The 28,000-nt window shown below is 38.0% G+C and overlaps 1 protein-coding gene across 1 annotated transcript in view; it reads right to left on the bottom strand.

Moving 5' to 3' along the window:
- Window positions 1-8: 8 nt before the first annotated feature.
- fras1 (Fraser extracellular matrix complex subunit 1) overlaps window positions 9-28,000 on the bottom strand; it is a 303,582-nt gene continuing 275,590 nt past the window's right edge. Inside the window, 12 exon segments of the mRNA XM_028805595.2 lie at window positions 9-2,200; window positions 6,664-6,810; window positions 8,449-8,654; window positions 9,068-9,234; window positions 14,201-14,317; window positions 14,414-14,573; window positions 17,932-18,039; window positions 20,264-20,414; window positions 21,448-21,662; window positions 25,802-25,962; window positions 26,499-26,731; window positions 27,221-27,496. Coding sequence (XP_028661428.2) covers window positions 1,622-2,200; window positions 6,664-6,810; window positions 8,449-8,654; window positions 9,068-9,234; window positions 14,201-14,317; window positions 14,414-14,573; window positions 17,932-18,039; window positions 20,264-20,414; window positions 21,448-21,662; window positions 25,802-25,962; window positions 26,499-26,731; window positions 27,221-27,496 — 2,520 coding nt within the window. The 3' untranslated portion in view covers window positions 9-1,621.

Here is a 28,000-nt window from a genome sequence, read left to right as displayed (position 1 = left end):
GGTCAGCCTTTTTTAACTGTATTTATTATTGTTTATTAGTAAAACCCATTCTTTACTCAGTAGTTCAAAGTTATCAGTTGGCTAGCACGGCAACACAATTTGGCTGTTGCAATGAATACAGGCCAAAACAGCACCACAGAAGATTATTTGCATTTTCAAACTTATATTCAGCTGCTCTTCAGTTGAGTGTCTTTGTGGTAAATAATAATAAGTGTAAGAAAAAAAGCAGGGAAGTAATACAGTAGATATCAGTGCTATGGCAGCACCCACATGGCAGACTCCCAGTGGTTAGCAATACAGTAAAATTAAGAGTGCCTGTTAGGATTCCTCATTCAGTGCCACAATATTAAACAAAACATATAAAAATACAGTAATTGAAGAATTACATATTCCAAGACATTAATGTGATTAATCCAAACGTGAAAAATACAGTACAATGTTAGTCAGCATTAAATTACATTGAAATGAGACATTCAAAATATAAATCCAATCTCGAGTTTCTCTTGGGAAAAATAAATACTACATACTAAACAAAAGAATCATCTTAAAAATATACGATTAGTTAAAAAATAATGAAAAACTTCTCAAGTAATATTGAGAGTTATAATTTTTAAGAAAATGAAAATTTGGCCTTAGTTGACATTTATGATGCTAACACACACACACACACACACACACACACACACACACACAAATCAATGGCTGTGATTCAGAATACAACTACTGTATAACAAAAGAATAAAACAGCCATACAAGTGAGGCATTTGGAGTGTTGAAATGCAGCACGACACGTAACACGACGCCATACTCAATGCAGTGTTTTGTGGTCTCCTGATTAGATGGCGTCAGGTTCTTTCTGGGCTCTTTAAGTCTTAATGACTTAGCGTCAAATTGCACCGTACAAGTTGCTCCTCCAGCTCCGGCATGCTTAATACTCGTCACCACTGCGGTGGTTAGAATTTTAATTGTACAAATTCAGAGCAAATATCACATTCAAAATTCAATTTTCAAAGATGATAAAGCAAGTTGTGCCTGAACTACCTAAAAATGATTACACTTTGGATTCCTCACTTGGCTTTTTAAAGCAATTAGGATGTTTTTTTTTTTTTAATTAAAGTTAGAAAGATTAAAATGAGATACTGACACACTGAAAATGTTTTACCACTTAAAAAATGGGCTGAATTTAAAATATTTTAAATATAAAATTGCAATATATGCAAAAACTGCCTTCCAGAAGTAACATATGGCTGGGGAAAACATGAAGTAAATTTAAAACAAGGCAATCTGGATTATTGTCTCTCAGAAAGTGCATTTCATATCAAAAGTGTTGACAACTACCTTTGCCATTGTTGAAGGATTTGTAATACATTATTATAGTGTATATTATCATTACATGGGAAGATATTAGTAAAGTACACCCCTAATAATTTTTAAATGAATAACAAGAAAAGGTTAATTGTCTATGAAAATAGTGGTGATACGTGGACGATAGTCATTTGCACAGATGAGGTAGCTCAGTTGTGAAATAACATATGATGCACAGCTGACCACTACAGTACTTTTCCCTTTTTCAATATTTTTTATAAAAATACAATTTTTGGCATTAAAAATGGTTAGAATATCAAACCTCTGTGCCATCATGTAAGTTATTGTGTATTTTGACCTCCAAGTTAACCTGCTTGACCTTCACTCCTTTAATTTTACAAGACTCCTCATTGACATTCAGTATGTTAACATTTTTATGCTTGCTGCTTAGATTCTTCTCCAGACGGTCTACATTCCTTATGCAGGCTTCTACTTTCGTATTCAGGGGGTACATCTCCGCTAACTCATGAACTGGCATTTTTTTCTTCTCTTTTCTGTGGCATTTCTTGAACAGGAAGCAAGACGCTAGGAAGATGAACACCACCACTGTGACTGAAGCCAGAGCTCCACCAACAGATGATCCTGTATGAGATGTGACTGCTGCAGGCTCCACGTCTAGCCTCAGAGTTTTCATGTTGGTGCCATTTTTTACCTGGTCGCCTTCATTGTCATAGATCAGTGATTCATCCAAGGGAAGTCGTCCACTTTTGTCCACTAAGTCCCTCCGGCTGCGTTTAATTTCATAAGTCACAGAACGCTGAATTCGTGGCCTTGAAATGGACTCTGGACCAATAACATAAATCACCTGAAGATACCACTGATGACCAGCTTCAACCTTTAAACAAAGTAACAACAAACATGTTTAGATCTCACAGAGAAGGAAGACACTTTAAATTCACAGTTTAAAAAAAGTAAAGATTTCCAAATTATTAAAGGACATATGGACAAATATCATACAGTTTAGTAGATTTATATTTTTAATATTGATTATTGTTGGAGAGGACAGTGTGGCACAGTGGGCAGTGTTGGCACCTCATGCCTAGTCACTGCTTGTATGGGGGTTTCTTCTGGGTACCCCCACATCTCCAAAGATGTGCATGACAGGTTTACTAGTAGCTCTGGACCGGCCTTGTGTGTAAGGACCCTGCAAAAAATGCATATGCAAAAACTATAATAATAATAAAAAAAGAAAACTTGAAATGGGAGCTGTTTTGCTTTCATTTAGCAAAAAAAACTCTGCCAAAGGGTAAGCAATATATACTTGACAAGATTGTTTAAAATCCATCCATCCATCCACTTTCCAACCCGCTGAATCCAAACACAGGGTCACGGGGGTCTGCTGGAGCCAATCCCAGCCAACACAGGGCACAAGGCAGGAACCAATCCCAGGCAGGGTGCCAACCCACCGCAGGACACACACAAACACACCCACACACCAAGCACACACATTCGGGCCAATTTAGAATCGCCAATCCACCTAACCTGCATGTCTTTGGACTGTGGGAGGAAACCGGAGCGCCCGGAGGAAACCCACGCAGACACGGGGAGAACATGCAAACTCCACGCAGGGAGGACCCGGGAAGCGAACCCAGGTCTCCTAACTGCGAGGCACTACCCACTGCGCCACCGTGCCGCCCGATTGTTTAAAATAAGCTAAATAATCTTAAATAGTTGCAATAAGGGAAAACAAGATTTAATGGCTTAATATAAAAAGCTGTCGCTCAGATTTTATTTTTTGCAGTATAAGTGCCCTGTCACAGGCTGTTTCTTGCCTTGTGCCCAGTGCTGCTGAGTTAGGCTCCAGCCCCCCAACCCAAATCTTAATAAAAAGATAACTTACAGTGTAGCAAGGTAAACAATTTAATGTACGAAACCTGGCAAAATTAGTAAAAAAAAAAAATGCTGTTAACTGCTATTTACTGTTGTGTCGTTTATAACATTGTACTTATTGGTCACATATGTCAAAAGAGGTGTAGACAATGAGCCGTATATAAAGACTTACTCTTCATGACCTAAAATCATGCACAGTGTTGCCAGTTCACTCCCTACTGCCTACGGAACAACCTAATCAAGTAGCCTGTCATTACTCCTGGTGGAGAAGTTGCTTTGAATAAAAATATAAATACATATATATATCCTCTTTAATAAAACCCTTGTGTGCGTCCATGTGTCCGTGTGTGTGTGTGTGTGTCTTCTGGTGAAGTGCGCATGCGCAGGGCATGGTGTAATGCTTCACAAGACAGAGAGGGCGGGACCTATAAAATATTGCACGGCTGATCCAATCGGATTTCGGTTAATGAGGTAAGATCTAAAATATAACGCACGAAAAATCCAATCGGGTACTGAGACGCGGAGACCAGCTTCCCAAAGAGGTGGGATTAGTGTTTGTTGTGCATGTGTTCACTCTGAGGATGTCAGACTTGCGATTAACAAACTTGGCCCTGTAAAGTGTAAAGTGTCAGTCGTTGAAGGGGTTTTCCTAAATATATGAATTTTCATGATATTACAGTAGGATGACTTTTAAAAGTAGATTTATTTTCGCACACATAAAAGCTGGGGAGATGCCACACATACAATAATCAGCTGCACGCCAGCACAGATTAAAATACTTGCTGGAGAGACGTATTACTGCGAGAGAAAATTAAAGGCACACAATACAGTGACGCATATTACAGCCACATACAAGCCAGGATTACTGTAACAGAAAATAGACGGTTCCTTGCCATTTAATATAGACTGTTCCTACTAATGTTTATGCACTACTGTTCAAGTGCCCGTTATTGTAACGGGCTTAATGTCTAGTATATACTATATATATATATATATATATATATATATATATATATATACACATACACACACACACACACGCGCACACACATTTATATATATATATATATATATATATATATATATATATATATATATATATATATATTTCTATACACATTTAACATTGTAGTGATTGTTACTAAAAACCCTGACATGTTTTAACCCTGTTACTGTATATACTCCTGGAAAAGTTCTCTCGCGGATAAGTTGGGACTTGATTTTACCGTATAATTTCCGGTATTGTATAATGTCAGTTGTATAAGTCAAATGCAGAAAACTCACGCTATTGGTCCAAGTGATTATGATATGCTAACACCCACCTGAGAGAGTGACCACGGAGCACACTGCCTTTTTTTTTCCATGTATTGTGCCTACGTGACCACACAGTAATATCTGAACAATTCCAGAGCGACGTTTGCACTGTTTTGTGTTTTTTGTATCTCACACCCTCATACACCTTTATCGTAAGAGCATCCCATATCTACGTTTGATCAGAAGAAAATATGAAGCTCGGTTTAAATTAAACGTTGTTGTAGTAGCGAAAGAAATTGGTAACTGCTCTGCTGTAACAAAATTCGATGTGTCTGAGAAACTGGTGCGAGATTGAAGGAAGCAAGAACATGTTAAAAAAAAACCAAAAAAAAAAACAGGCATACAATTCGGGGTCTGATTTTATGATCGATTTTTCGGGTTTCAAGACCCCACTTATACGTGAGGATATATGGTAAATGCTACAGAATTTCACAAATTTATTAAAAAAAATAATAAAATAAAATGAAAATGTATAAAAATGGAAAGGTATGCAACTATCTTTCGCTTATGTGGCCTCAACAGTATATGTAGTTAATAAACAAGAGTTGGACCTTGGGTGGTCACTTCTGCATAACTATATTTTATTTAAAACATCTTAAAAAGCAAAGTGGCACCCTGATCCTGGGAGGATTTGCACTCACAGTTTGGTGCAAAGTAGATAAACATGTAGGCCTGTCCCAGGTCTGCATTCACATACCCCCATATTTAATAACCTCAATCCTTGTATATGAGGTATCCTATCTCATTCCTGGGCTGGGTGGAGTGTGACATCTTTATCCTAAGTGACATTTTTGATGACTCGGGGTTCAGAACATTACGACTGCTGAGGTCCACATTTTCTATTCCATTCTCTTCTTTTTTCTTTATCTTTAGCTCCGACATATTAACCAGGTCTTGTAGTATTCCTCTGTGTTCTCCACTCTCCTCTCACTCTCTTTTTAACTTTTTCTCACTTTCTGTCCTCTCAGATGAAATCTGCCTCTACTACTTACACCTTTTTATGCATGGCTGCCTCCAAGTCTTTGCCCGTTCAGTCAGTTTGGGATTGTGACCTCTTGTTTGGGTCCTGATTTTTAAGAACATCAGTTTTGCTTCTAGAATTCCCAGTCATCAGCACGTACTTTACCCCTGTAAACGTTTTGTTATGTGCCTTTCTGAAGACCCCCTTTCAACTTTTCCTCACCTCCAAGATTAACCTCTGCTATTTGGGGCTTTGAAGTGGGAGAGGGTGGGATGGGGTCTTTATATTGCATTAATGTTTTATGGTTATCTTTGATTTACTGTAACTTGTAATTGGTGTTTACTTAATAAAAATTTAATAACAAAAAGGAATAACACCACTAAACCATAGAAGAATCAGTTTAAAGTGCAGAAGTTCCATTTGGGTTTGAAATAACAGACATGTTCACTGTCACTGTTTTTTTTTATTATTCTTATTCTAAGGTCACTAGTTCAGCAGTAAGTTTTTTTTTTAAGGTAGCTGGTCCATAAACTCTTAGCTAGGACTTCGTGATTAAGGGCAGAAACTCTGCAATCATCACTTCCAAACACATCTAGTGAAATCAACTTTTGGAGCTTTGGAAAGATTGTGGGGTGTGAGCACAACATTTTTGGACCTGGCTGGTCCACCCAGGTAGTGACAGTGATGCCAAGTGTTACTTGTTTATTATTTATACCTCTGCCTAAGTTTGAAGTTAACATTTTAATCACTATAGTTCATTGTTAAAATTTTCCAGTCCTAAAAAAAATGTAAAAATGCAGCAGGAAAGTCAGATTTCAGATCAGTAAGAGTCACCACAGTGAGCCGGTTAACCGTGTATACCGCACAGACCTAACTATAGAAACTGTAGCTGTAGACGTACCGTATAACTGTATACCTGTGCCATTATTCATTGAACAGTATGCAAACAAGACCAAAACAATATTAGTGTAAGTTTCCTCAACAGATCTCTCCATGCTTTAAAAATGGCAGCTACAAGTTTACTTGTTTGGAACACATAAACATATAATTTATAACAATTCCCAAGCATGTCAGACTGTACCTATTCGCATCTTGGGACTTTATGTTGATCGGCGTTTCATTTTGATGGATACTATATGTAAATTGTAAACTAAACAAAGCTATTTCTACAAATTACAAAATACTATGCTAACCTTGTAAAGAGCATCAACCTTCATTGTGAAACCATCCACACCAGGCATATTAGTCATGGAGAATAGTTCTGGGATGTCCGATGCAAAGTATGCTTCAAAAGGAACATCATGGAAATACCGGTCACATACTTCAGGCTGGTTCCGATCCTACAGAAACAGGATACCAAGGTTAGGTAAATTTCATAATTCATGTCAGTACCATAGATAACATATATATATATATAACAAAAAAAAATACATGCTAATTCATACAATTTTGAAAACAAAGGGATTTAAACATATTTTACAAATTTATACTTGGTGGCCACTTTATTAGGTGTTGAAGTTTTGACATCCCCTGCTTTCTTTATTGCTAAGTTAAAATATTTCCTGCGCTGCAGAGCCATTAACAGTCAAATGTAACACTTCGAACCAAACAAACTCCCTTCAGTATGAGCTACCAGTCCAACAACTCAAAAATGAGATAATCTGAGTGCAGTGATTAGGGTACACTGTCATGGCTTTGGGCAAGAAAAGATACTGGTTTGCAAATATTTGCAAATCCCTTTGTGTCCCATTATTGTCAAGTTTTCCAGTTGAATCTTCTTGATTGACAAGGTTAATTTCTTGAATAACAAGTTCTCTATGGTCCTCTTTGATCTCACTACCACGGTTCATTTGTTCACCTTTTACCTATACTTCTTTAGCACCAGTCATTTTGGATTTCAAGAGAGTGCAAAGTGGTTTTGCCCCATTGAATTAAGAGTGCATTTATGAAAATTTCTCATTAAAACTTCCTGAGTCAATCCTCAACACAGAATCCAAAACAGGATACTGTGGCTTCTGTGGTGAACTGAAAGCAGTAGAGTGAGATCTACACCCTAAGGATCACCTACAATCTGTGATAAAGTTAGCAGTAAGTTTGAACTAGGTCAGAAAATGTCAGCTTGGGGGGGTCAAAGTAAATATTTGGAATGAAACAACAAAATCTAAAGTCTAACTATTTCTCATAGAGGTCATCCTATTATCCCCCAGAATATGCTCTCACAATGACATGGGTTCAAATCCAGCACCCCAGTTCTTTCTGTTCCAGTTTAAGTTTCATTCAGACAGTGTTTTGCATACATGATCTTTACTGGAGCCTCTGTTAAAGTTAAGGTTTTAATTCCTTCTCAACATACACACGTACATAAATTTTATGAACATTTCAGATAATTATGCTTCTAGGGTACAAGAGACACTTGAGATGACAAATACCTTTTCTGAAGAAATATTTTATTTTAATAGTACAGCTATCATTTTAGAAAATATCATAAGTGTTCCATTCAGTACATTCCAACTATAGCTATAAACAAAGTGAAATGACATGCTGATACTTTTCTTCAAATGTATTTGGTGAGTATATATAGAAAAACAAGGCTCCCATGTCTTATCACATAAATGTTGTGATTTGTGGGGTAGAACTCTACGATGGTTCTGTTACAACTGAACAGTGAAACTTCAGTAAGATAGTTCCACTCTGTAAGAATCAAGAGATGTTATAACATTAAAAGAATCTTTAGGAGGAGCCAAAGGGATGAACTGGAAGGAGCCGATACTTTTTTCCTGCAGCCTAAACCTAAGAAAACTGAGGGAGGTGGGTGTAATGATAAACGTTCTGCATTTAAACAGCATACCAAATTTAATTTTACAGAAAGTCATCAGTTTCTTTTAAGCAGTTTGTTAGTAATCTATAACATATCACATATGGTGTCACAATGCAGCCTTGCCAGACAGTCAGAATGAGAAGTTCAAATCAAAACATACCAGAAGAAGAAATCTGTGTTTGAGGTGCTTGTTGGGTTGAATGCACCCATACTGTGGACCTTCATTGTAAAGGGTCCCTGTTGGGTCGAAGAAAGGCACATAGCCGTCCCTCCCAGTGCACAGATAAACTTTCTCCAGCTGTAACTTGTAGGCTGAATTCAGATTCTGTTCAGGATTCCATAAAACACGACCATAAAGGGTCTGGCCTAAACAAACAAAATAGGATAAAAAGCAAATGAACATCAGATGTGCACACAGTTCTCATTAAAATTAAATCGAAAAATGAAAAAATATTCAGAAGCAAATCTGACAAACTCTTGAACGACTTTCTACTGGAGAATTTTATTCAGTGCTAACTTATTTCATATGTACAATTTACAGTATTTACTTTTTCACTAAAAATCACTACACATACACACAGCCATTTATTTATAAACATTTTCCTGACAAAACACTGAGGCAAGTCTATAATTTCCATTCATTTTTGAATTACAAGAGATTTCTGTAGCTTTATAGAATGCAATTACTAATAACATAAGAATATAATGAAAAAAGCTACAGAGGCTATTTTTCCCCATTAAAACCAAGCCATGAAAAGGTAATAGATCTAGTGCAGTACCCATGGAGAAAGCGCCTTTGTAATCCATTTCTGCAACTGACATTTCTGCAGTGGCCGGGTCCATTAGAAAGATTTTTTCATTATTGCAGAGCTGAAACTCAGTGTTTAGAGAATAGACCACTGGTACAGGACGGTTAGTCTGTTGGAAGGCAATGGGGACAAGAAACCTTGCAGAAAAAAAATAAAAAAGTAAAATCATGACTTAAGAGGCATCAAAAATCTGCATACTGCAAAATTTTTAGTTTACAGTATGTAACCTAATGGAAGCAAACAAAAAAACAGTACTGGAGAATTCTTCTCAAGTACAAATGTAGATTGCAAAATTAATCCATGCATTTCAATTTTTTTTTTCCAAAACTGCCAGTTTAGCAGTACAAATGAGTACAAAACGTACTAGCCAGACCTTTTTTTTAATGTAAAAAATAAAAGTAGAAAAACACAAAAAGTAGAAAATGCTACAGATGTAACAAGGTAAAACATTTCAACATTTGGACTTTAAGAATCAAGATCAATTTTTTCCAAGGATTCACTGCACAAATGTTTAGGTTTATCTGGATTTCTAACAGTATTCACACGCATTTCAAATCCTCTTTCTATAAGCATAAAATTAATATAAAACAAATAAATAAATACACCACACAGAGATAACAGTACTCTTCAATGATTTTTGAAAGCTTCACTGCTGTGTGGTCATTGCTGTAATAATCTGGGTTTAAGGGATCTACTGCATCATTTTTAAATCTGTGTGTTCTCCATTTGAATGTCTGTACAGAAAATTCCTGCTTCCTTCCATTTTTTGAAATACATGCTGTTTCATGCGTTTGTCTGTGGTTATGTATGAAGGCATACCCTGAGGTAATTAACATTTATAACAAAGCAGTTAACAATCCCCCTTCTGCCCATAGGTCAGCCTACATATTGGTGATATGCTAAATACAGTTTGGATAAGGCAAGGGAACTCCTCGCTGTGTTTTTTAAGGATTTCAACGCAAACTATAGTGTTCCTTTAGCCAGTATATGTACAATGTTTATAAGAATGTGTTCCTACACATTATTATTTGTCTCTCAATTTTTTTTTTAACATTATAAAAAAATCTACAGAGGAAAGTATACAAGTATTACAGGGCAGATTGACATTACCCATTTTGCTATGCTTTGGCACACAAGAATCAAAATAAATAGCAGCTGCCAGGCACAGTTTTATCTTTACGTCTAGTGTCAAGTTTCCCTGTACTGGGCCTCTTCAGAATGCAGTTTCTGGTTCTTATCTGATAAGGCTGATCAATTCCAAACAAAGTGACAACCTGAAAAATCACTGTGATGCAGCATCTAAAACATGCTCAGTGAAAAAAGAGCCATAACTCTGGTTGGCAACCCTGATGGACAAAACATTGCAATAGTTGTCAATGGAAAATGGCACTAATGGCAAAATCTTTATTCCTTCCTTTAAAAATCATTACCCGTACTAGAGCTATGCATTCTCTATATGCTTACTGCTCTCAACCTGACCATAACTTCTACTGTCTAGAACAGGGACCCCTTTGCCTAGAATGTGTCTGTAACAAAGGCTACAGAAATCCCCTTTACTCTAAAAGGCAATCTGACGTTACAATGGAAGAGTGCAAGACTTGTCTGTATTGGAGTTAGACAAGGGTGCCATTAGTCCAAACTTTGTTATAAATTAGCAAGTACACGAGCAAGACAGAGACAGTATGTAAAAGCAAAACTTGCTAAAGATAGGAGTTGACTGATCACCAACTTCCCAGTAGGTGTTACATTTTCTAGCGGAAGAAGACATACTGTGTGTAAACCTCAGAAAATACTGCTCCACCTGCAACCGAAAGATATGACTAAGGCGAAGAAGGAGAAGAGCTCCTGAACAAAGAAAGACAAGAGTGCTGAATATCTTTCCACATGTACTGGAAAAAGCTGACCAGGAAAGGAAGAAAGCATTGCTGACACCAAACCATAAGTACACATACTTTGATTCCGTAACTTAGTAGTAACTGAAAAGTAATATATTTTGTGAAGGATAAATTTTTTAGCTGTTACAGGTTTCTTTCCCTAGGAAGTTAAGCACAGCATCACACACAAAAACTGTGTGTGGTAGGGTAAACCTGTGCAGACTAGCTGTGAGTAAATCAATGCCATCTTCCTGGTGCAAGGACTAGAAACTTTAACTAGTTAATTAACTTAACCATCTTAACTGAATGAATGGAAAGATCAGATTTCATAAGTTATGTGCCTTTTTCTATACGGTAAAAAAAAGTTAAACTAAGCTAGTCTTAATTTATGTTCTGTATTGCTTGTTATTGTCCTTTGTTTATATATTACTATACATTTATATCTTGTGAGGGATGCCACTCAGGGACTAGCATTCTAGCAGGAGCTGTGCCAGGATTCTTATCCAGCCGGGACTGCAGTGGCATGGAAGGACAGGGGAAGACAATTTGTTTCGGGCATTGTCTCCCCCAGCACGCTGAATGGCAGTGCTCTGGGTGGTGGTACATTTGCGGATGCCCATAGGGCAGATTGGAAACTATAGTTCTTTGGACCAGTCCTGTTGGGTTCCACAGGTGCTGCCTGGGGGTGCTAAAGTGATTGGTGTGCCCTGCTCTGTGGGGTGTCAGCATCACCTGGATGTACTCCCAAGCCACAGCCTCTGGACACTGGAAATACTCCCAGGTTATACATACAAGAGGGTGCTTGCCTCAATACAGAGCCAGAGTTGAGAGGAGGATGGCAGGGAAGTGTGGAGAATTAGAGCTGAGGTTGTGGTGTGGGAAATGCTTACCTTTAAGAGTTTCACATGAATAAACTTTGTTGTTCACTAAGGAACTTGTGTCCAAACCTTTGTGTCAAGAGTTTGGGGAGCTGCAGTGCCTCCTGGGGACCACAAATGATGTAATCAGCAGGATTCCTGGTCATCTTTTGGCAAAGACTGGTCTCTTTTCTTGTCGGCAATGAACAAGTTTGCAAGAGAGAACCTTCCATGATGTGGAGAAAAGGGGCGAAGCGAGGCGGGAAAACATCAAAGTGTCAGATGCACAGTGTGTCCATCAGCAAATGAGCTGACTCTAGGATTGAGAGAGACAGTCTGACAGGGGGTTGCTATGCTGCGGATCTCACTCTACATGAAGTGGGACATTACTGGGAGGAAAATGGATGGGGTGAACACGGCAAGGCATAGGTATGTGGGACTGCTTTGAGTATGTGCCCTGTTCAGATCTCTAGACTGTGTGTATACAAAGCCCATTCTGAGAGTGGCTACCAACCCCGGACAAGACAGTGGCAGTGAAAGGATGCCTCACTCAAACTGTGAGAGCCTCGGCCCTGTGTTTGCAGAAAGGGATCACAAAACCTGCCCTTAAGAACCCTGGGAATGCCAGAGCAGACTGTGGGCCATGCACTTCCTGGATCCCAATCAGGTGGATAGGAACCCACAGGAAGGAAAAGGAGTGTTGAGTTGCCGAATTTTCTAGGTAGGGTGAGGAGTTTCAGGATATGTGTTGGATTTCTGCGAGTAATGTGGTTCAGGCCGGGCTGACTGGTCAGGAAGGCCAACCCGACTATAATTTCCAGAACCCTCCAGGACACCCAACTGAGCAAATGCTGAGGAGACCGATGCCATCTGACTCTTGAGAGGGGGACAGAAACTCCCAGAGCTCAATCCCACATCCGTGGGGGAGCTTGAGAAGGTACAGAAAACCTGTATGTTCAATATTACAGGTGTTCAAGCTCCTGCAGAAGACAATAGAGGAGATGGAGAAGACAGCTGAAGCCCCTCTGAAGGCTTTGGAGGAGTACCAGGACGGGCTTGGCCTAGGGCTCTTCACAAGCATACAGATTCGGCAGTACAGGTTAGTGTGTTCTGTACCATAAAACAGAAAGGAATGCAGAGTGAAGAGGTCCCAGATATAGCTGATGGGCACTGAGTATGTGCTGTTCTGACAGTGAATAAGGGTGTGATGACCAATGTTTGAGCCTCCTGTCGGGAGCACCCCAATGGAGAAGCGCATGGTGGGTGAGAAAGACAGAGGGCTGGACAAGTAGAACCAGTTTGCTAGTGCCGACATCTGGGCTATGCAGCCTTTCAGCAAACCAGCAGCAGTCTCACACAAGGTTAAAGGGGTCCAGACAGTAGGGGTCCATCTTTATTTCACAGAGAGACCCAGACTACTGTTGTACCCAAAAAAGAAAGGAGAACCTTGGAGAACCCTCACAGTCACATGCTTTGGTTGGCTCTACTCCAATGGACTTGGAGGGTCAAGTTAAACTATGACAGGGGGCAGGAATTTGCCTCCTGCTTTCACACCCGCAGCAGAACAGCTCCAAGAAGGAAGCCTCACTGAATTTTGAATGTCATCAGCAAAAACATGACTGGAGAAGCTGCTGGCACAAAGGGCAAGGGGAAGCTGGAAAACAGCATCGGCGTGATGTCTCCATGATTGACTTTTGCTTTTATATATGCAGTGTGGGAAACTATACCTGTAAGAGTTTCACATGAATAAACCTTGTTGCTCAACAAGGAACTGTGTCCAAGCCTTTGTGTCAGGAGTTTAAGGAGCTGCAGCACCCCCTGGGGACCACAATCTATATACACTTGCTTACTGTAAATCCATCTTCTGTTATCCTTATATTATAAATCAATTTTGTTTTCTGGTATATTGCAGCAAGTGTGTTTGGGTTATTTGTTTAAAAATAGTCAGTCATCATGCCCAAACAAATCAGAGAAACTGAAAATTATTTAATGTAGAATTTCACCCATTTATGAACTTCATCTATAAATTGTACACATTTTTTTTTATATTTCTGGTGACCTGGCTAGAAGGTAAAATTGAGATCCTGCACATCATACAGTAGCAAGTCATTTCATTGAATTTACTTTACAAGTTAATTATATACACAATTAGCAAAGTGCTGTGAAGCAAAGTCTGATTTTTGTTTCATCTTGCATAATACCTTCATGGATAAATGACCAATTTTCAAATGTAATAGTTACAAAGTATTCTTGACAAAGTACCCCTTTTTCACTCTGTAGCATAACACATTAACATTCACACCAGTATCATGCATAAAAATATAAAGGAATACAAATGCAGCCATATGAGACTGACAGAGATCATAGAATACCTTTCAGGAGCATGTGCTGTGCAGGCCAAAGGCTTGCCTCCAGGGTCAATCCATGGCTGTGTAGGCTGTACAGTACATGGAATTAGGAAGACTGTATACTCCCCGGAATAGTCCTTTCTGTTAAAATATCGGAATAAGATTATCATCAGCATCATCATCATCATCTTTAACAATTTAAAACATAATCTGTAAAATTTTTGAATGTTGTTATACCGGCTATAGGAACTTGTTGCCCTCCAGTGCTGATTTGGAGAATCAAAAGACTGAGCACTCCATAACATCTGCAGGTCAAATTCAATGCCCCCTAGGTGATCAGGAGCCATTAGGTGAGACTTTTGTCCTGGAAGGGTATGGTGGTCTATGACAAATTGACCTGTGAATAATTAATAGATATATCCTTTAACATTGATTGGCACAAGAATTATATTTGACTGTGTTGTAGGACAAAGTGGGCATTGTCATTCTGTTAAGCTTTAGTGGCACACCAGGCCTGTTAAGAAAGCAGCTTTAACAGGGATGCATGGATCCTGCTGCACAAACCCCCTCTTGCATTCAAATTGACTGAACTCCAGCTTGTACCAGGATCTACCTGGACTTCATCTGATAAGAAAGGTGTAAATCTGAGTTGCAGTTACATCTTTCCAGAGGCCCCTCTGCAGACCTCTTGAGCCAGAAGATGCGAAATAGTCTCAGGCAATTACAAAGACCTATAATTGAAGGGATAACAACTAAGATGAACAGAAGAACCAACCTATTAAAAGACACTGATTTTATAACTGGAAGTGGCTTTAATCCAATCAGTAGAAGGCAAGCTGGGGAACAGCAGTACAGCACTGACAAAAATCATGGGGCAAAGAGAAATAGTGCACTTCATCACATGAAGAATTTTCCACTTGAACACGGAGCAACAACAAAGCAACAACTCCACACAACAACATTGGACATCATCCATAAAGACTTGGTCTTGTAAAACTACTTATTTGCACCAAGATAAAGTAGAACTCTAAATACAGTAAAACCTTGATTATCCATCAGGGGTTGGGACTGAGGCAGTGATAGATAAGAGAAAAGACGGATAACCGAACAGCTACTTTAAAAATGATATGCAGTAGATTAGTTTAGAAAATAGTCGTATTTATTTACAAAATAAAACTACAGTATATTAACAAAATATAGTATTAAAAAAATGAATTAATTCATATAATATTATAACGACCAGCATAATAAGCAAATGCAACTCAGAGGTACTGGAGTTTTCTATGTTTTACTTGGAGTTCTGGTTCTGTAACACAGTGCCCTGTCTTAGACTCTGTTATCTGGGTTACGGGTTACAGCGCACACCTCCAAAACAATAAAAGAAAGCGTTCCCTAACAATCAGTTTATCTCTTGCTACTTATGTTCCTTTTTTCTCAATACCACAAACACTCGTGCTTATTGTCTCCTGCCTCCCTACTCAAAACTTCCTCCCGCTGCACCTTCCTTTTTCTCCTAACTTCTACCGTCACTCACCTCCTAAGAGGAGTGTCCACCCCTTACATAGCAGAAGCCGTTCACCCAGTCCCATCACCACAGCATTCCACCCTTTCAGTTCCCCTTCAACTCATTACTAGCTGCCTGTACATCACAATATATTAACAACACATAACACAATTTAAAAAGAAAATTATAATACAAAAGAACATTAACATTAATACAGAATAATATCACCGTCAGTGGTTTCCATTTTCAACACTTTTTCAATTTTTTTTAAGGTTTTACTTATGTTATATGTTTGTCTGCATCCAATCTTCTATGTCAAAATATACATGCATTCATCATACTTCTATAATACTTGTGTTTATCAACAAACTGTAATATTCTGTTTCTTAAAATGAGTGTGCTTCAGTTATCTTAATATAAGTCTAAAGGCCAGGGACCTGCCTCCTACAACAGAAAAAGGGTAAGGAAAATAAAATAGGAGCCTTGCTGAATTATTTAAGTAATTACCGGTATTGCCAAAGGCCAAATCGATAAAGTTAACCAGCTTCTGTTTCAAATCCCACATTATTATTGCATCCTCCCAGGTTACCATTTAATTGATTGTTAATCAATCAAAAATTCCTACAGTGCACAGTTTAAGTTATATATATTTCAAAAACAAGAAAGCAGCTAAAAAAGGAGTTCAGATTTATCTCATATGTGCCATTAAAGTCAATCAGTGTGAAAACTAGCGTGTAATTCCTTGTTCGGTATATTCAGATCTTGCTGGCTGCCCTAAATATTAACATATGTTTTGTGTTAGAATTTAGATTTTGTTTCTGTAATTCCAAATAATTTTCTTTTCACTTTGAAGACTGGCAAATCTAGATTGGAATTTTGTTTGAGCACCCACCCAAGGTACAAAATATAATCAGTCTTGGACCTCCCAATTAATCCTCTGGACTCCTTAAAAATCAAAATTTGGGAGTTGGTGGTGGGGGGTGTTTAAAAACATTATGGTGTTACATTGTATTTCATTCATTACTGGGTTGCAAGACAGTATTGTAGCAGTTGATAGAAACTTTGTCACAAGCAAAGTGGGAAATATTAAAACAAACTGAATATCCAGACCACTGTTTGGTTTATCTTTGGAAAATTCCAAATACAATGTTTTATTTCCCACGTTCAGTGATTATAAGAAACATTTCAGGAGCTCTACTTGTGTGACTGTTTATTTTTGTTTTTTCTGTCCTCCTGGCTATCTGACCTTACCTTTTTCTTTGTTACATACTGTATAATATTATTGCCTAATCTTGTTTATCTTCTTTAATAAAATCCCTGTGTGCGTCCAGGTGTCCGTGTGTGTGTGTCTTCTGGTGAAGTGCGCATGCGCTGGGAATGGTGCGATGCGCGATATTACTGTCAGAGAAAGTTACAGGCGTTTTACGGAAACCAGTATTACTGCGAGAGGAAATGAAAGGTACACAATACAGTGACGCATATTACAGCCACATACAAGCCAGTATTACTGTCAGAGAAAATTAAAGGCATATTACCGACGCGCACACCTGTATTACCGCCAGAGAAAATTAAAGGTATATTACGGACGTACAAGACAGTATTACTATCACAGAAAATTAAAGACACACAGTACACGGCAGCAGCCCACGAAGAACGGTCAGCTCAGCAAGTAAACATCAACAAAAGAAAGGCTGAAAGACAAAGAAAAATACGACCAACAAAAAGAATGAGGTCAAGGTCCCTTGCCATTTAACACAGATTGTTCCTACTAATGTTTATGCACTACTGTTCTAGTGCCCGTTATTGTAATGGGCTTAATGACTAGTGTTTTATATTAACCTTGTAAAGCACTTTGAGCTACATTGTCTGTATGAAAATGTGCTATATAAATAAATATTCTTGTTGCTGTTTATCAAGAGCATTCACTCATGATAGCTGACCAAAGGTTTCTTGCAAGACTGCCAACTTTTTGCTAAGCTGGGCCACCGTCAAAATGCAGTTTAAAGGATAACAGCATCTTCCCATCATTGTATAAATGGCTTACAAATGGGAAAATAAGGGGTAGGGAATGATGAATGCATGAGATACCAAAAATGAATTAATTTAGAATTCAGACTCTGCTCTTTTAAATCTTTACCATGATGGCTCATTTTCCACACAGAATATAAAATAAAAAAGAAGGCTAGATTGATTTACATGGCTCTGATTAGTTCCATGGTTTGGAGTAATGACATTTTAATAAGCTATCTACCTCTGAATTTTGCATGAGTTTTAAATTCAATAACAAGACGTCCATCTTCTCTGATGTAAATTCTTATTATCTGAAGTCTTGCAGACAATACGCTGTCTGTCTGTATACCTACAGAAAAAAACATAAGAAAAAAATAATGAATAAAATATATTGCAGTATAACTACTTTCTATACAGGTTATGTCATGCATGTTCATCAGAGGGTACCTTCAGCTTCATCTAAAGTACGTAATACCACTCCGGGATGATAGGGAGCACTAGTGCTAATCATGTCCTCTTCCCTTCTCTACACAGTGCCAAGAATACGCCCAGTTAGGGCTCCACCATTTCCAGTCCACTGCCTGTAAGCCGAGGCTACCAGAAGGAGGCATCATTCTGTGATTCAAGGAACTCTTCACTTAAACCCTTAGAGGCTAGCTACTTTTTGTTTGTTTTGCATCTGTGTCACAGAGTGTCTGTTTATTTTGAGTTTAAAAGAAAAGCAAAAAAAATGAAACGGGGACGACTGGGTTGGCATCCCAAAATTTATTCCCTCCAGCTTTCCTCACTTGACCACAATAGCTAACATTAGAAGTATTATTCTGTACTGATTTCAGTATTTGTAATGGGATGTGCCACCCACCTTACACTTAATTCTTGTACTACCCGATTTTTTCTGACACTTGCTTTAGTGTCACGCGTGTGGAACCTTACTGGCAGCTGGTGCAAGTCTAAATGGCTCTTTGCCAGGATGCTGATACCAGGTGGCTGTTCAGTTTGTGTGCTTTGTAACTAATTTGCACCAATCATGTGTAGGCACCCAAAGCCGACTTAAAGGATTTGAATGCAAGGAGTCACGTTAATTTAGGGTGCACTTGTATGTGTCACCGTGGAGGGTTAGTTCTGTCCAGGATCAACTGCTGTGTCAGGCAGCTTTTTAAAAAAGGCGGTGTGTGCTTTTAGGATAGTCAGTTGGGGAGAGGACTGATACTTAAAGAACCTGTCGGGAGCAAGTTACAATTACGGCTAAAGAACCGCTTAGGGGGAAACACTGCATTCTCTGCATAAACTAACGGTAGCGAGCTGCAATGACTTGTTGCTCAAGGCTGATGAATTGGTTATAGCCCCTTAAAAGATTAGTTTTTAATTTTTTTTTTTGCACAGTGTTTTTACTGGTTTGTTCAATATCTGTTTGGTTGAATGGATTTCTTTATTTATTCTGCAAATTTATAGACACTGTGTGTCACCATTTTAATTGATAACATATTTATTATTGCACAAATTTCCTTAATTTTAACACCATATTCTGTTTTTAATTATTTATTGTACAATAAATGCATATTTTCTGCATTACCACCTCTCTTGTCTGCCCACCTTATTGTCCTGCTTGTAACTGGTCCCTAACATACTTTCTCAAGTCCTGAGATACTTTTGGTTGAGGATCATGTGGTGTGACACTGTTTAGGACAGACAAAAACTATTTTTCTGCATTTGTGTAGAGCGTAGTTGATTACTTTAACAGTTTACTATTCTGTTCTTCAATCAGGATCATAAAAAGAAGAGGGAGACATGATCACACTATTCTAATTATTCTCAAGTGTATTAATTATTTTCCATTTTGAGTTTATACTCAATGTTACAGTTCTTCTACTTTTAACTTATAAAGCTATAGAAGATTGCGATCAACCCATACTTTTCCAAATCTGTTCAAGCTGTTTCACCTGACTATGCTATACAATCACTGAACAAACTGTAAAACTGAATGTCTAAGATAAAACAAAATTACTACTGACTGTGTGAACATGAGCAAGTTTCTTTACCTGTCTGTGCTCCAAGTATATCTCAAATGTTGCAAGTCTCCTTAATAAGTAAATAATAATTAAGGTCCCTTCAAAATAGTGTTTTTTGCATGGCTTTTCAATAAGTTAATTAAAATACAGCAACACACAGCAACTAACAACAGTTAATGACCTACTACAATTTTATTTTCTTTCAGCGAGGAGTTTAAGTACCATATCTAATATAGGCTAAGGAGCACTGTCAGAAGATATACTGTACTGATAACAGAGCAGAGCAACAAAAATGTTTCACAAATTTCAGATGATACTATGTGAGGGTTAGGGTAAACGTACAGATGCCCAGAGGTTCACTTTCCCAAACTCTGTATTAACTTGTAATTTCTATTTTCCTTTTTGCTTACCCCTACCTTTATCCATATTCATAATGTACAGTAGTACGGTGCTAACCATTGTCAGTAGTTTAAGCATTACATCCTTGCTTGTTTTTGATTTTACCAATCTGTACAGTACTCACAAGAAATCCGTTTTTTATTTATTAGACAACTGAATTAATACCTGTTCTCCAGAGAACGGTGTCATAGAAAAATGAAAACTCCATTTCAGTGTGGTGTTCCAGAGATGCCCATCCTCTTGGTGCTGTTACATAGATGTACGAAACATACAGGGGGACCTGCACTGTCAGGAAGGACTGAGCAGAATCTCTTACCTGAAATGAAAACAAAACAATAAATGCAAAGACTAGTTGCTAGACTTGAATGATACCATTACAGAAATGATTCTTAAGATTGCACTCTCTTTATCTACTGTTCATCATGTTGCATTTTAGTTATTTATATTTTCATAAATTTTATTAATCCAAACTAGGTACATTTACTGCTGTGTATTACATACTGTGAGTTTTAATTGACTTGCTTACTATGTGTACAAAGGCTTGTAAGCCAGTATGATGTAAGATTTATTATTTATGAAAGTATTGTTTCAGCATACAATATCTCATGAATTGCTTGATGAAAATTAACCTGAGGTCTAGTTCATGTCCTGGTTCAACATTACTATGCAAGACAAATTGACAAATGTCAAGAAGATCTGATCTTCGTGCTTCATGTAAAATACTGCTCAGTTGGAAGCATTCCTTAACATTTTAACATTCCTTAACATTTTAATTTACAAACACATATACATAAATAATACATTTTGGAAAGACACATATTAAAGTAAAGTAACACCGCAGTGTCAATCTTGCTTAATCTAGCTCATTCAGCTCACTGCAGCAGCACTGGGTGTCAACACAGATAGCAACCTCTGAACACACCTGTCCATGGCAGAGTCCAATTACCCACACTCACTTATTACTGCAAATTCAAAACCAAAACATTATATATCTTGGTCAACAAAGCCTAGTATTGTATTACTAAGGCAGTGGGTTCTCCTCTCTTTGACACATGGGAGTACTTTCAGCCCCCAAACTATTCAGGTAAAATGCATCAAGAAATGCTACTGGGGCTCCTTCATAACTACAGCATTGCACTTTTATAATGCCTCCCTGTGACTGTTCTTTTTATTTTTGGCCAAGTCAAAAGTTTTCCTTTCTTTGTAGTAGTTCTGGTGTGTATTTGAGGGGGGTGGTTGTTGGTTGTTGTATTACTTACTTATTGATCATCTGTAAAAAGGTAAAATTTCCGTCTTGGAACAAATAATGTGCTATCTATCTATCTGCAAATGTATATAGTAATGCAAACCTGAAAGTCAGCCGTCACAGATCCACCACAGACATCAATTAGTTCCGTCATGTCATAATAGGCATCAAAAGTCCAGATACAACTTTTCAGATTCAAGTGCTTGTACAGCTGAATAGATTTTGCTTCTCGTACATTGGGATCAAACTGATAAGGACGATCAAACCCAGGACCCAGAGAAATACTGTCATAAGAGACATCATCCAGAAATCCTGATTCTAAACAAAAGAAAAATAAATAAAATAAGTTTTAAAATAATTAACTTGTACTTTCAGCATATTTAGTTATTGGTAAACATAAGATTACATGATTCAGTTTTATTAATCCAAGAATATCCACAGCATTCTCTCACCTTCAAGATACAGTATGTTCCTTATATCTGGAACAAATTTGTTATGGCAAACAGATGTCCCCTTAATACAGGAACAAGCAACTCTGACCCTGGAGTGCTGTAATGATAATTGTTTTTTGCAGCAAATACATTTTTAATTAGAAGCAAACTTTATCTTTTAGTGAATTATGAAAAAGTGCCTGATTTCTGTTGTCATCCTGCTGACTCAGAATTTTTTTTAATGATTAAGATTATTTTCTGAGAAAATTAACCCTCAGTCATTTACCTTTTTCAGTTTATTTCCCTTGGAATGTCTTTATGATGAACACATGTGCAAATGGTACTTTATTAGCTTTTGGTCAGACGGTAATCTACTTCCTTAGAAGGCTGGCGTCCTTCAACATCTGCAATAAGATGCTGCAGATGTTCTATCAGACGGTTGTGGCGAGTGCCCTCTTCTACGCAGTGGTGTGCTGGGGAAGCAGCATAAAGAAGAGGGATGCCTCACGCCTGGACAAACTGGTGAGGAAGGCAGGCTCTATTGTAGGCATGGAGCTGGACAGTTTGACATCCGTGGCAGAGTGATGGGCACTGAGCAGGCTCCTGTCAATCATGGAGAATCCACTGCATCCACTAAACAGTATCATCTCCAGACAGAGGAGCAGCTTCAGCGACAGACTGCTGTCAATGTCCTGCTCCACTGACAGACTGAGGAGATCGTTCCTCCCCCACATTATGCGACTCTTCAATTCCACCCTGGGGGGGGTCTAAACGTTAAAATTATACAAAGTTACTGTCTGTCTGTATACCTGCATTGTTATCACTGTTTAATTTAATATTGTTCTTAATCAGTATGTTGCTGCTGGAGTATGTGAATTTCCCCTTGGGATTAATAAAGTCTATCTATCTATCTATCTTCATTATTCGCTGTTGTCTCATTGGAGGTTACTGTCTTAGGCACTGGATGTCATGCATATTGTCATCTTATTTGTGCAACATCTGAGTTCATATTCTAGAGTTAAAATATAAACAGGTAAAGTATTTTGTCCAGTCTGTCCAAGCATTCAGAGTACTAAAGTGATTGAGTGTAGCACTTAACTGCTACTCATCATTTCATGGAATGAACTGGCAAAGGAATGTGACCAGTACGTAAGGGTGACATTCATGAGATTTACTATGACAAGAAACAAAACACTGGATGAAGTCAAATGCAGAAGCATTGGCCTCGCCTAGGAATTCTCACTATGTGGCTGAGGAAGAAGATACCAGGGGCCTCATGTATAACGCCGTGTGTAGAACTCACACTATAACATGGCGTAAGCACAAAAGCGGGATTGTGCGTACGCACAGAAAGATCCAGATGCTGGAATCTGTGCGCACGCAAACTTTCACGTTCTTCCACTACATAAATCCCGATCAGCATGAAAAGTAACGCACGTGCACGCACCTTCTGTCCCGCCCCAACTCCTCCCAGAATTACACCTCTTTGAATATGCAAATCAATATAAATAGCCTTCTGTGAAAAGACAATGGGAAAAGCACGGGGGGAAATATAAGAATTTCAGCGAATACCAAGTGGAGGCAAAGGAAAAACGTACTATTTGTTGGTTTAAACAATGGTATAATCAACAAAAGAAAGTTGATCGAGTGACAGAGTATCGGAGAAACTCGAAGACTCAAGTTCACAAAGTCGCACAGTGCCCGAAATAAAAAAGAAATCACATATCAAAGTCGCCGTGAAAAGGCAAGTCGTAGCCCACCGTCTGAGTGTCATATGAAAGCTTATTAGGGTACAGACAAAAACAATAGGCACACAGTGGGACAAAAGCACGAAATGTCAACTTTAATCTCGAAATTTCCACTTTGATCACGTAGTTTATTTTGCCATTAAAGTAGAACATTATAAACTTCATCTTAAAATCGTTTACTAGTTTCTCAAATCCCATTGTAACTAAAGTGGCACATTAAATGCTTTGTTCTGTATTTGATCTTCTATGTGCTCTACATGTGTGAATCACTACCTGCTTCTTAAACGGGCTTTCTCTTTCTCTGACAGGACACATAATCCATTACATTCGTGGTATTACAGCTCTCTGAATAATTAAAATACTGAGATGTATACGTGGTATCTTTTTCATGATGATAGGAATGAAAGCATGTTATTAAACATGGGAACACGGTGGCGCAGTGCTTGTTCATGTCTCACGCAAGAGGCTTGCGGCGCCATGCGCGACCTTCGATGAAATAATTTATTACAGAAGTACTATCTCTTTCAAACGTACTAACCTCCAATTCCTGTCCTTACTTTTCTTTCTCCAAAAACCCAATCGCCACACAATCAGCTATGTAGACGTGAAGCAATCTGTAAGCTTAAAACGCCGATTCTTCAAAACTTTTAAGGAACATTTAAATATCTTCGTAGTACATGTTTAATTATTATATCCGTCTATCCTTCCAGTGTCGCGTCAGCACCAGCAAGAATACAATGCAATGCAGGAACAATCCCTGAACTAGCTAGCGCTGCAGCACCGTGTCCTCACAGGTTTAATTATTAACAATAAAGATTATTTAAATGAAGTTAAAGTTTTATCTGTATAATATAATCAACATATTTTGCTGCATTTCATCTTAAAAATGATATCATCATATGTAAATACATGCTTCATAAAGTGGCGCAGGTTGTGCAATATTATAACTGTAGTGCAAGTTTACAGTGAGGTAATTGTACTTATAAGTACAAACAGTTCTACAAGGAGCACTTGATGGACTGATTGAGTGCGTTTATAGTTCTTGGGATGAAACTTTTTCTAAACTGCGAAGTCCGTACAGGGAAGTCTCTGAAGCGTTTTGCCGTGGCTCAGGCAGCGTCTGCTTCATGCTGTATACCGATAATTCTCTTTCCAATCAGCTGCTGCTGTGAGTCCCCACTCAGATACAGTGATATAAATACTCCGAGTGGTGCAGTGAGAGTAATATGGAAAAAGATGATCTGCTGTGGCAACCCTTAACAGGAGCAGCTGAAAGAAGAAGATGCAGTGAGAGTTACAACGCTAAAGCAGTTATGGTATTTGGAATACTATGGCTATTTCCTGGACCATTATATTGCTGCAGTTTAATTACAATCAGATGCATTACACTAATAAACAATATGCAGTTAGTTTCAGTGTATTTATAAAGCCGCGTCAGGAATGTGGATCTAAGAAAGATAGGGTGACCACACAGGAACAGTAGCACTGCTTTGACGCTGGGTGCCGCCAGTCTGCAAAACCGAGCGGAGAAATTGCGTACGCCAAGGTATGAGTTACCGTGGAAATGTGTGTGGCTTTACGCCAAGTTTAGGTTTTATACATCGCGATTTGAGCGTGGAAAGGTTTGTATGCAACATTTATGTGCGTACGCACCGTTTATACATGAGGCCCCAGATGAGTTTCAAAATATTAGCGTTAAACCTTTGCAAAAGAATGGATGATCTGCTCAGTTTTTCAATTTTGAAATTGAGTTTATTGGCTTAATACAGTATATGCGACCACAGTTTAAAAGAAATGTCAAGAGTTAAAGGGTTATGTGACAATCTCTGTAGCACCCCACTTCACCATAAATACATGGAAATGGTAATAAAAATGCTTGTGCCCTGAAAAATATTTAAGCATGTGGATGCTATGCTTAATGTTCTTATCTAGATGAGCTTTTCTTTCTTGTGTAAATTACCCAAGTGTTTATCACAACTACAGATTGTTTAAGAGCTTCTAGCATAGGTTAGTAACTTTACATTTTCTTTTATGTTACAACTGTCATCTCACAGCTCATTAGTAAACTGCTGATAGTGTGCATGAATTGTTTCACTATATGAATCATGTGAGGTTAATAATCCTGTTACACCTGATCTAAGGAATCATCCAAGTAATAGGATTAAATCAACCCCATACAACTCATTATACAGAGAACGTGCTTTGAACACTAACTCCAAGTGCTGTTCCACAGAAAATATCAGCTAATCCTCTAACGTCACATAAAACCACTTCTCACCAGAGATGCCTTGCAGGTCCTTCAGAGTAACTAGATTGGAGCAGATATGCTGATGCCTGTAAATGGACTCGGACAGCAGGAAGTGTAGATTATGAAGTGGCATAGTAGAAATAAGTGGAAGCATGCCATCTTGGTGTGGGATTTGCACTGAAATATGTATCCTGTAATGAAAAAACATATATATATATAGTAAATAATTTTATTATACTTTTAAAATCATATTATTATTATTATTATTGACATCTTTTTTTAAAGTCTTTCTTGTTGGTTAGACTAATTTATAAAAATTGACTAGCAATGTTTAATTTTTTTTATTTTTTTAGCACTAAGGACATGAATTTTCCTGAGGGCTAGAGAGCTGTGGAACTTGCTCCCAATTATTCTATGAAACAAACTATGAGAACTCTAACTATTACCTACTAATTTCTGTCCCAGATGCACTGTATCACAACCTAATAATAGCATTTTGTTGCATCTCTATATTAATATTAATTTTACAATGGTTTAAAAACTTGCCAGGAAATTAATGTATCAATGGGTAAACTACAGATGTACAGTACTGAGAAAATGAAAAATCTTCAGATGACAGAAAAAATATGTCTGGGTTCTAGAGCACATGAGAAAAACCATACAACAGATTTGTGCTTTTACTTATTTTGAGAGGAAGACTACTACAACAGCTGGCTTGAATGAGTACCTGTTTGGATGTTCTTTGTGCTTTACATCTAGATACTTAAGTGATGCTATGAAGGACTGTGCTTGGAAACCCCGTCCTGTGCCAGATACCACTGGAGTGTGGCAAATTGAGCCTTCTGTTCCAATAGTCACAATGTTGCTTCTCAGCGGTGTTCCCAAGTGTCCTGCCTTGTCAATGGCTTTGGCCACACATCGTACATGGAACCGCCGACTAAAGTAAATACTTTCCAGAACCTGCAGGTGTGATTCATTAGGCAGAAGTCATTTTAATGCAGTTACCAGTAAACAAATTGAAGCAGTATGGATCAACAATGTTAAAATGAATGTTTATTTAAAACTTTTTTGCCTGCTGTTTGTAGTGCCAGCTTGACTTTATAGTTTTATGGTACTTATGACTGACTTAGCTTGCTGTGTTTAACAGTATAAGAACGCCTCCTTACACAGACCAAGGTTAAGTGTCTATGCCCACTATTGTCATGCCCTCAAAGAATCTGGTTTACTGTCATACTGATTGTAAGTCAGGCAAAATAAAATTACTATCTTCAACTTTTGCTTAAATGATGAAGATCTGACTGATGCATGCAAACTGATAGATACAACATCTTAAGGGAATAATTATTCTATGAAGTAAATCTAGGCCTGAATTAAGTAATAGCGAGGTTTGGTAAATCATTCTGAAAGCTATTATGTACATACTTTAAATTAAAAGGGGTTGAAATTTACCATATGGTTAACACTGGTGTAGGGTGTGTTGTCAGTGATTGTCTCAAAAGGTGATCTTGCTCCACTTGTATCTGTTGGTGCTGCCACTTCCCAGCTGAAATGGATGGATGACTGGTTAATCCCAGCTTCCTCACATCGTTCTTTCATAATAGAGTATTTGGGGTAATGTGGGTCACATGGTGTAACACACACCAGGGGGTATCCAGGGGATGGTGTCTTTTTGCTGTTCTCTTTGGTAACCTCTTGGACAAAGTCATAATCTGTCAAAGAAACCACCTGCACAAAATGAAAACTGTCTTAAAGAACTGCACCAAGACATATTTCAAAGGCTTTTTAGACAGGCAAGATGGACAGTTTTTTGTTGTTTTTTTTTAAGCTTTTAACATTTTGTGATCACACAATATGGCAGTTTTAATTTAGCACATCACTGAGAGGCTAGTTGGTGATGGTCAGTGATTTAAAAAATATACATTTTTTCAAGCAGAATTAAGGTTGTACCAAAAATGTTCTATCAAGTTAGATACAGTGTTAGAAATGACAAAAATTACAACTCCTTTCCACATGCTGCCCTCCCTGAAAAAGGAAAGCAAACAAAAAGAGATGTTCAGTAATAATTAGCAATTTTCTACAGCAACTTACTGCCAACCAGTAACCCACATTATATATAAAACAGCCACTTAAGTGGTATGCAGTGCTTGAATATCAAACGTTAACAGTTAAAAGAAAAGGATACAATATCAAAAAACTTTTCTGCCTGTGTCTTTTGAGCATTGGGCACAA

The sequence above is a fragment of the Erpetoichthys calabaricus genome, chromosome 7 (genome assembly GCF_900747795.2).
Source record: "Erpetoichthys calabaricus chromosome 7, fErpCal1.3, whole genome shotgun sequence".
Lineage (NCBI taxonomy): Eukaryota > Metazoa > Chordata > Cladistia > Polypteriformes > Polypteridae > Erpetoichthys > Erpetoichthys calabaricus.
This window is presented reverse-complemented; position numbering and strand designations above follow the sequence as displayed.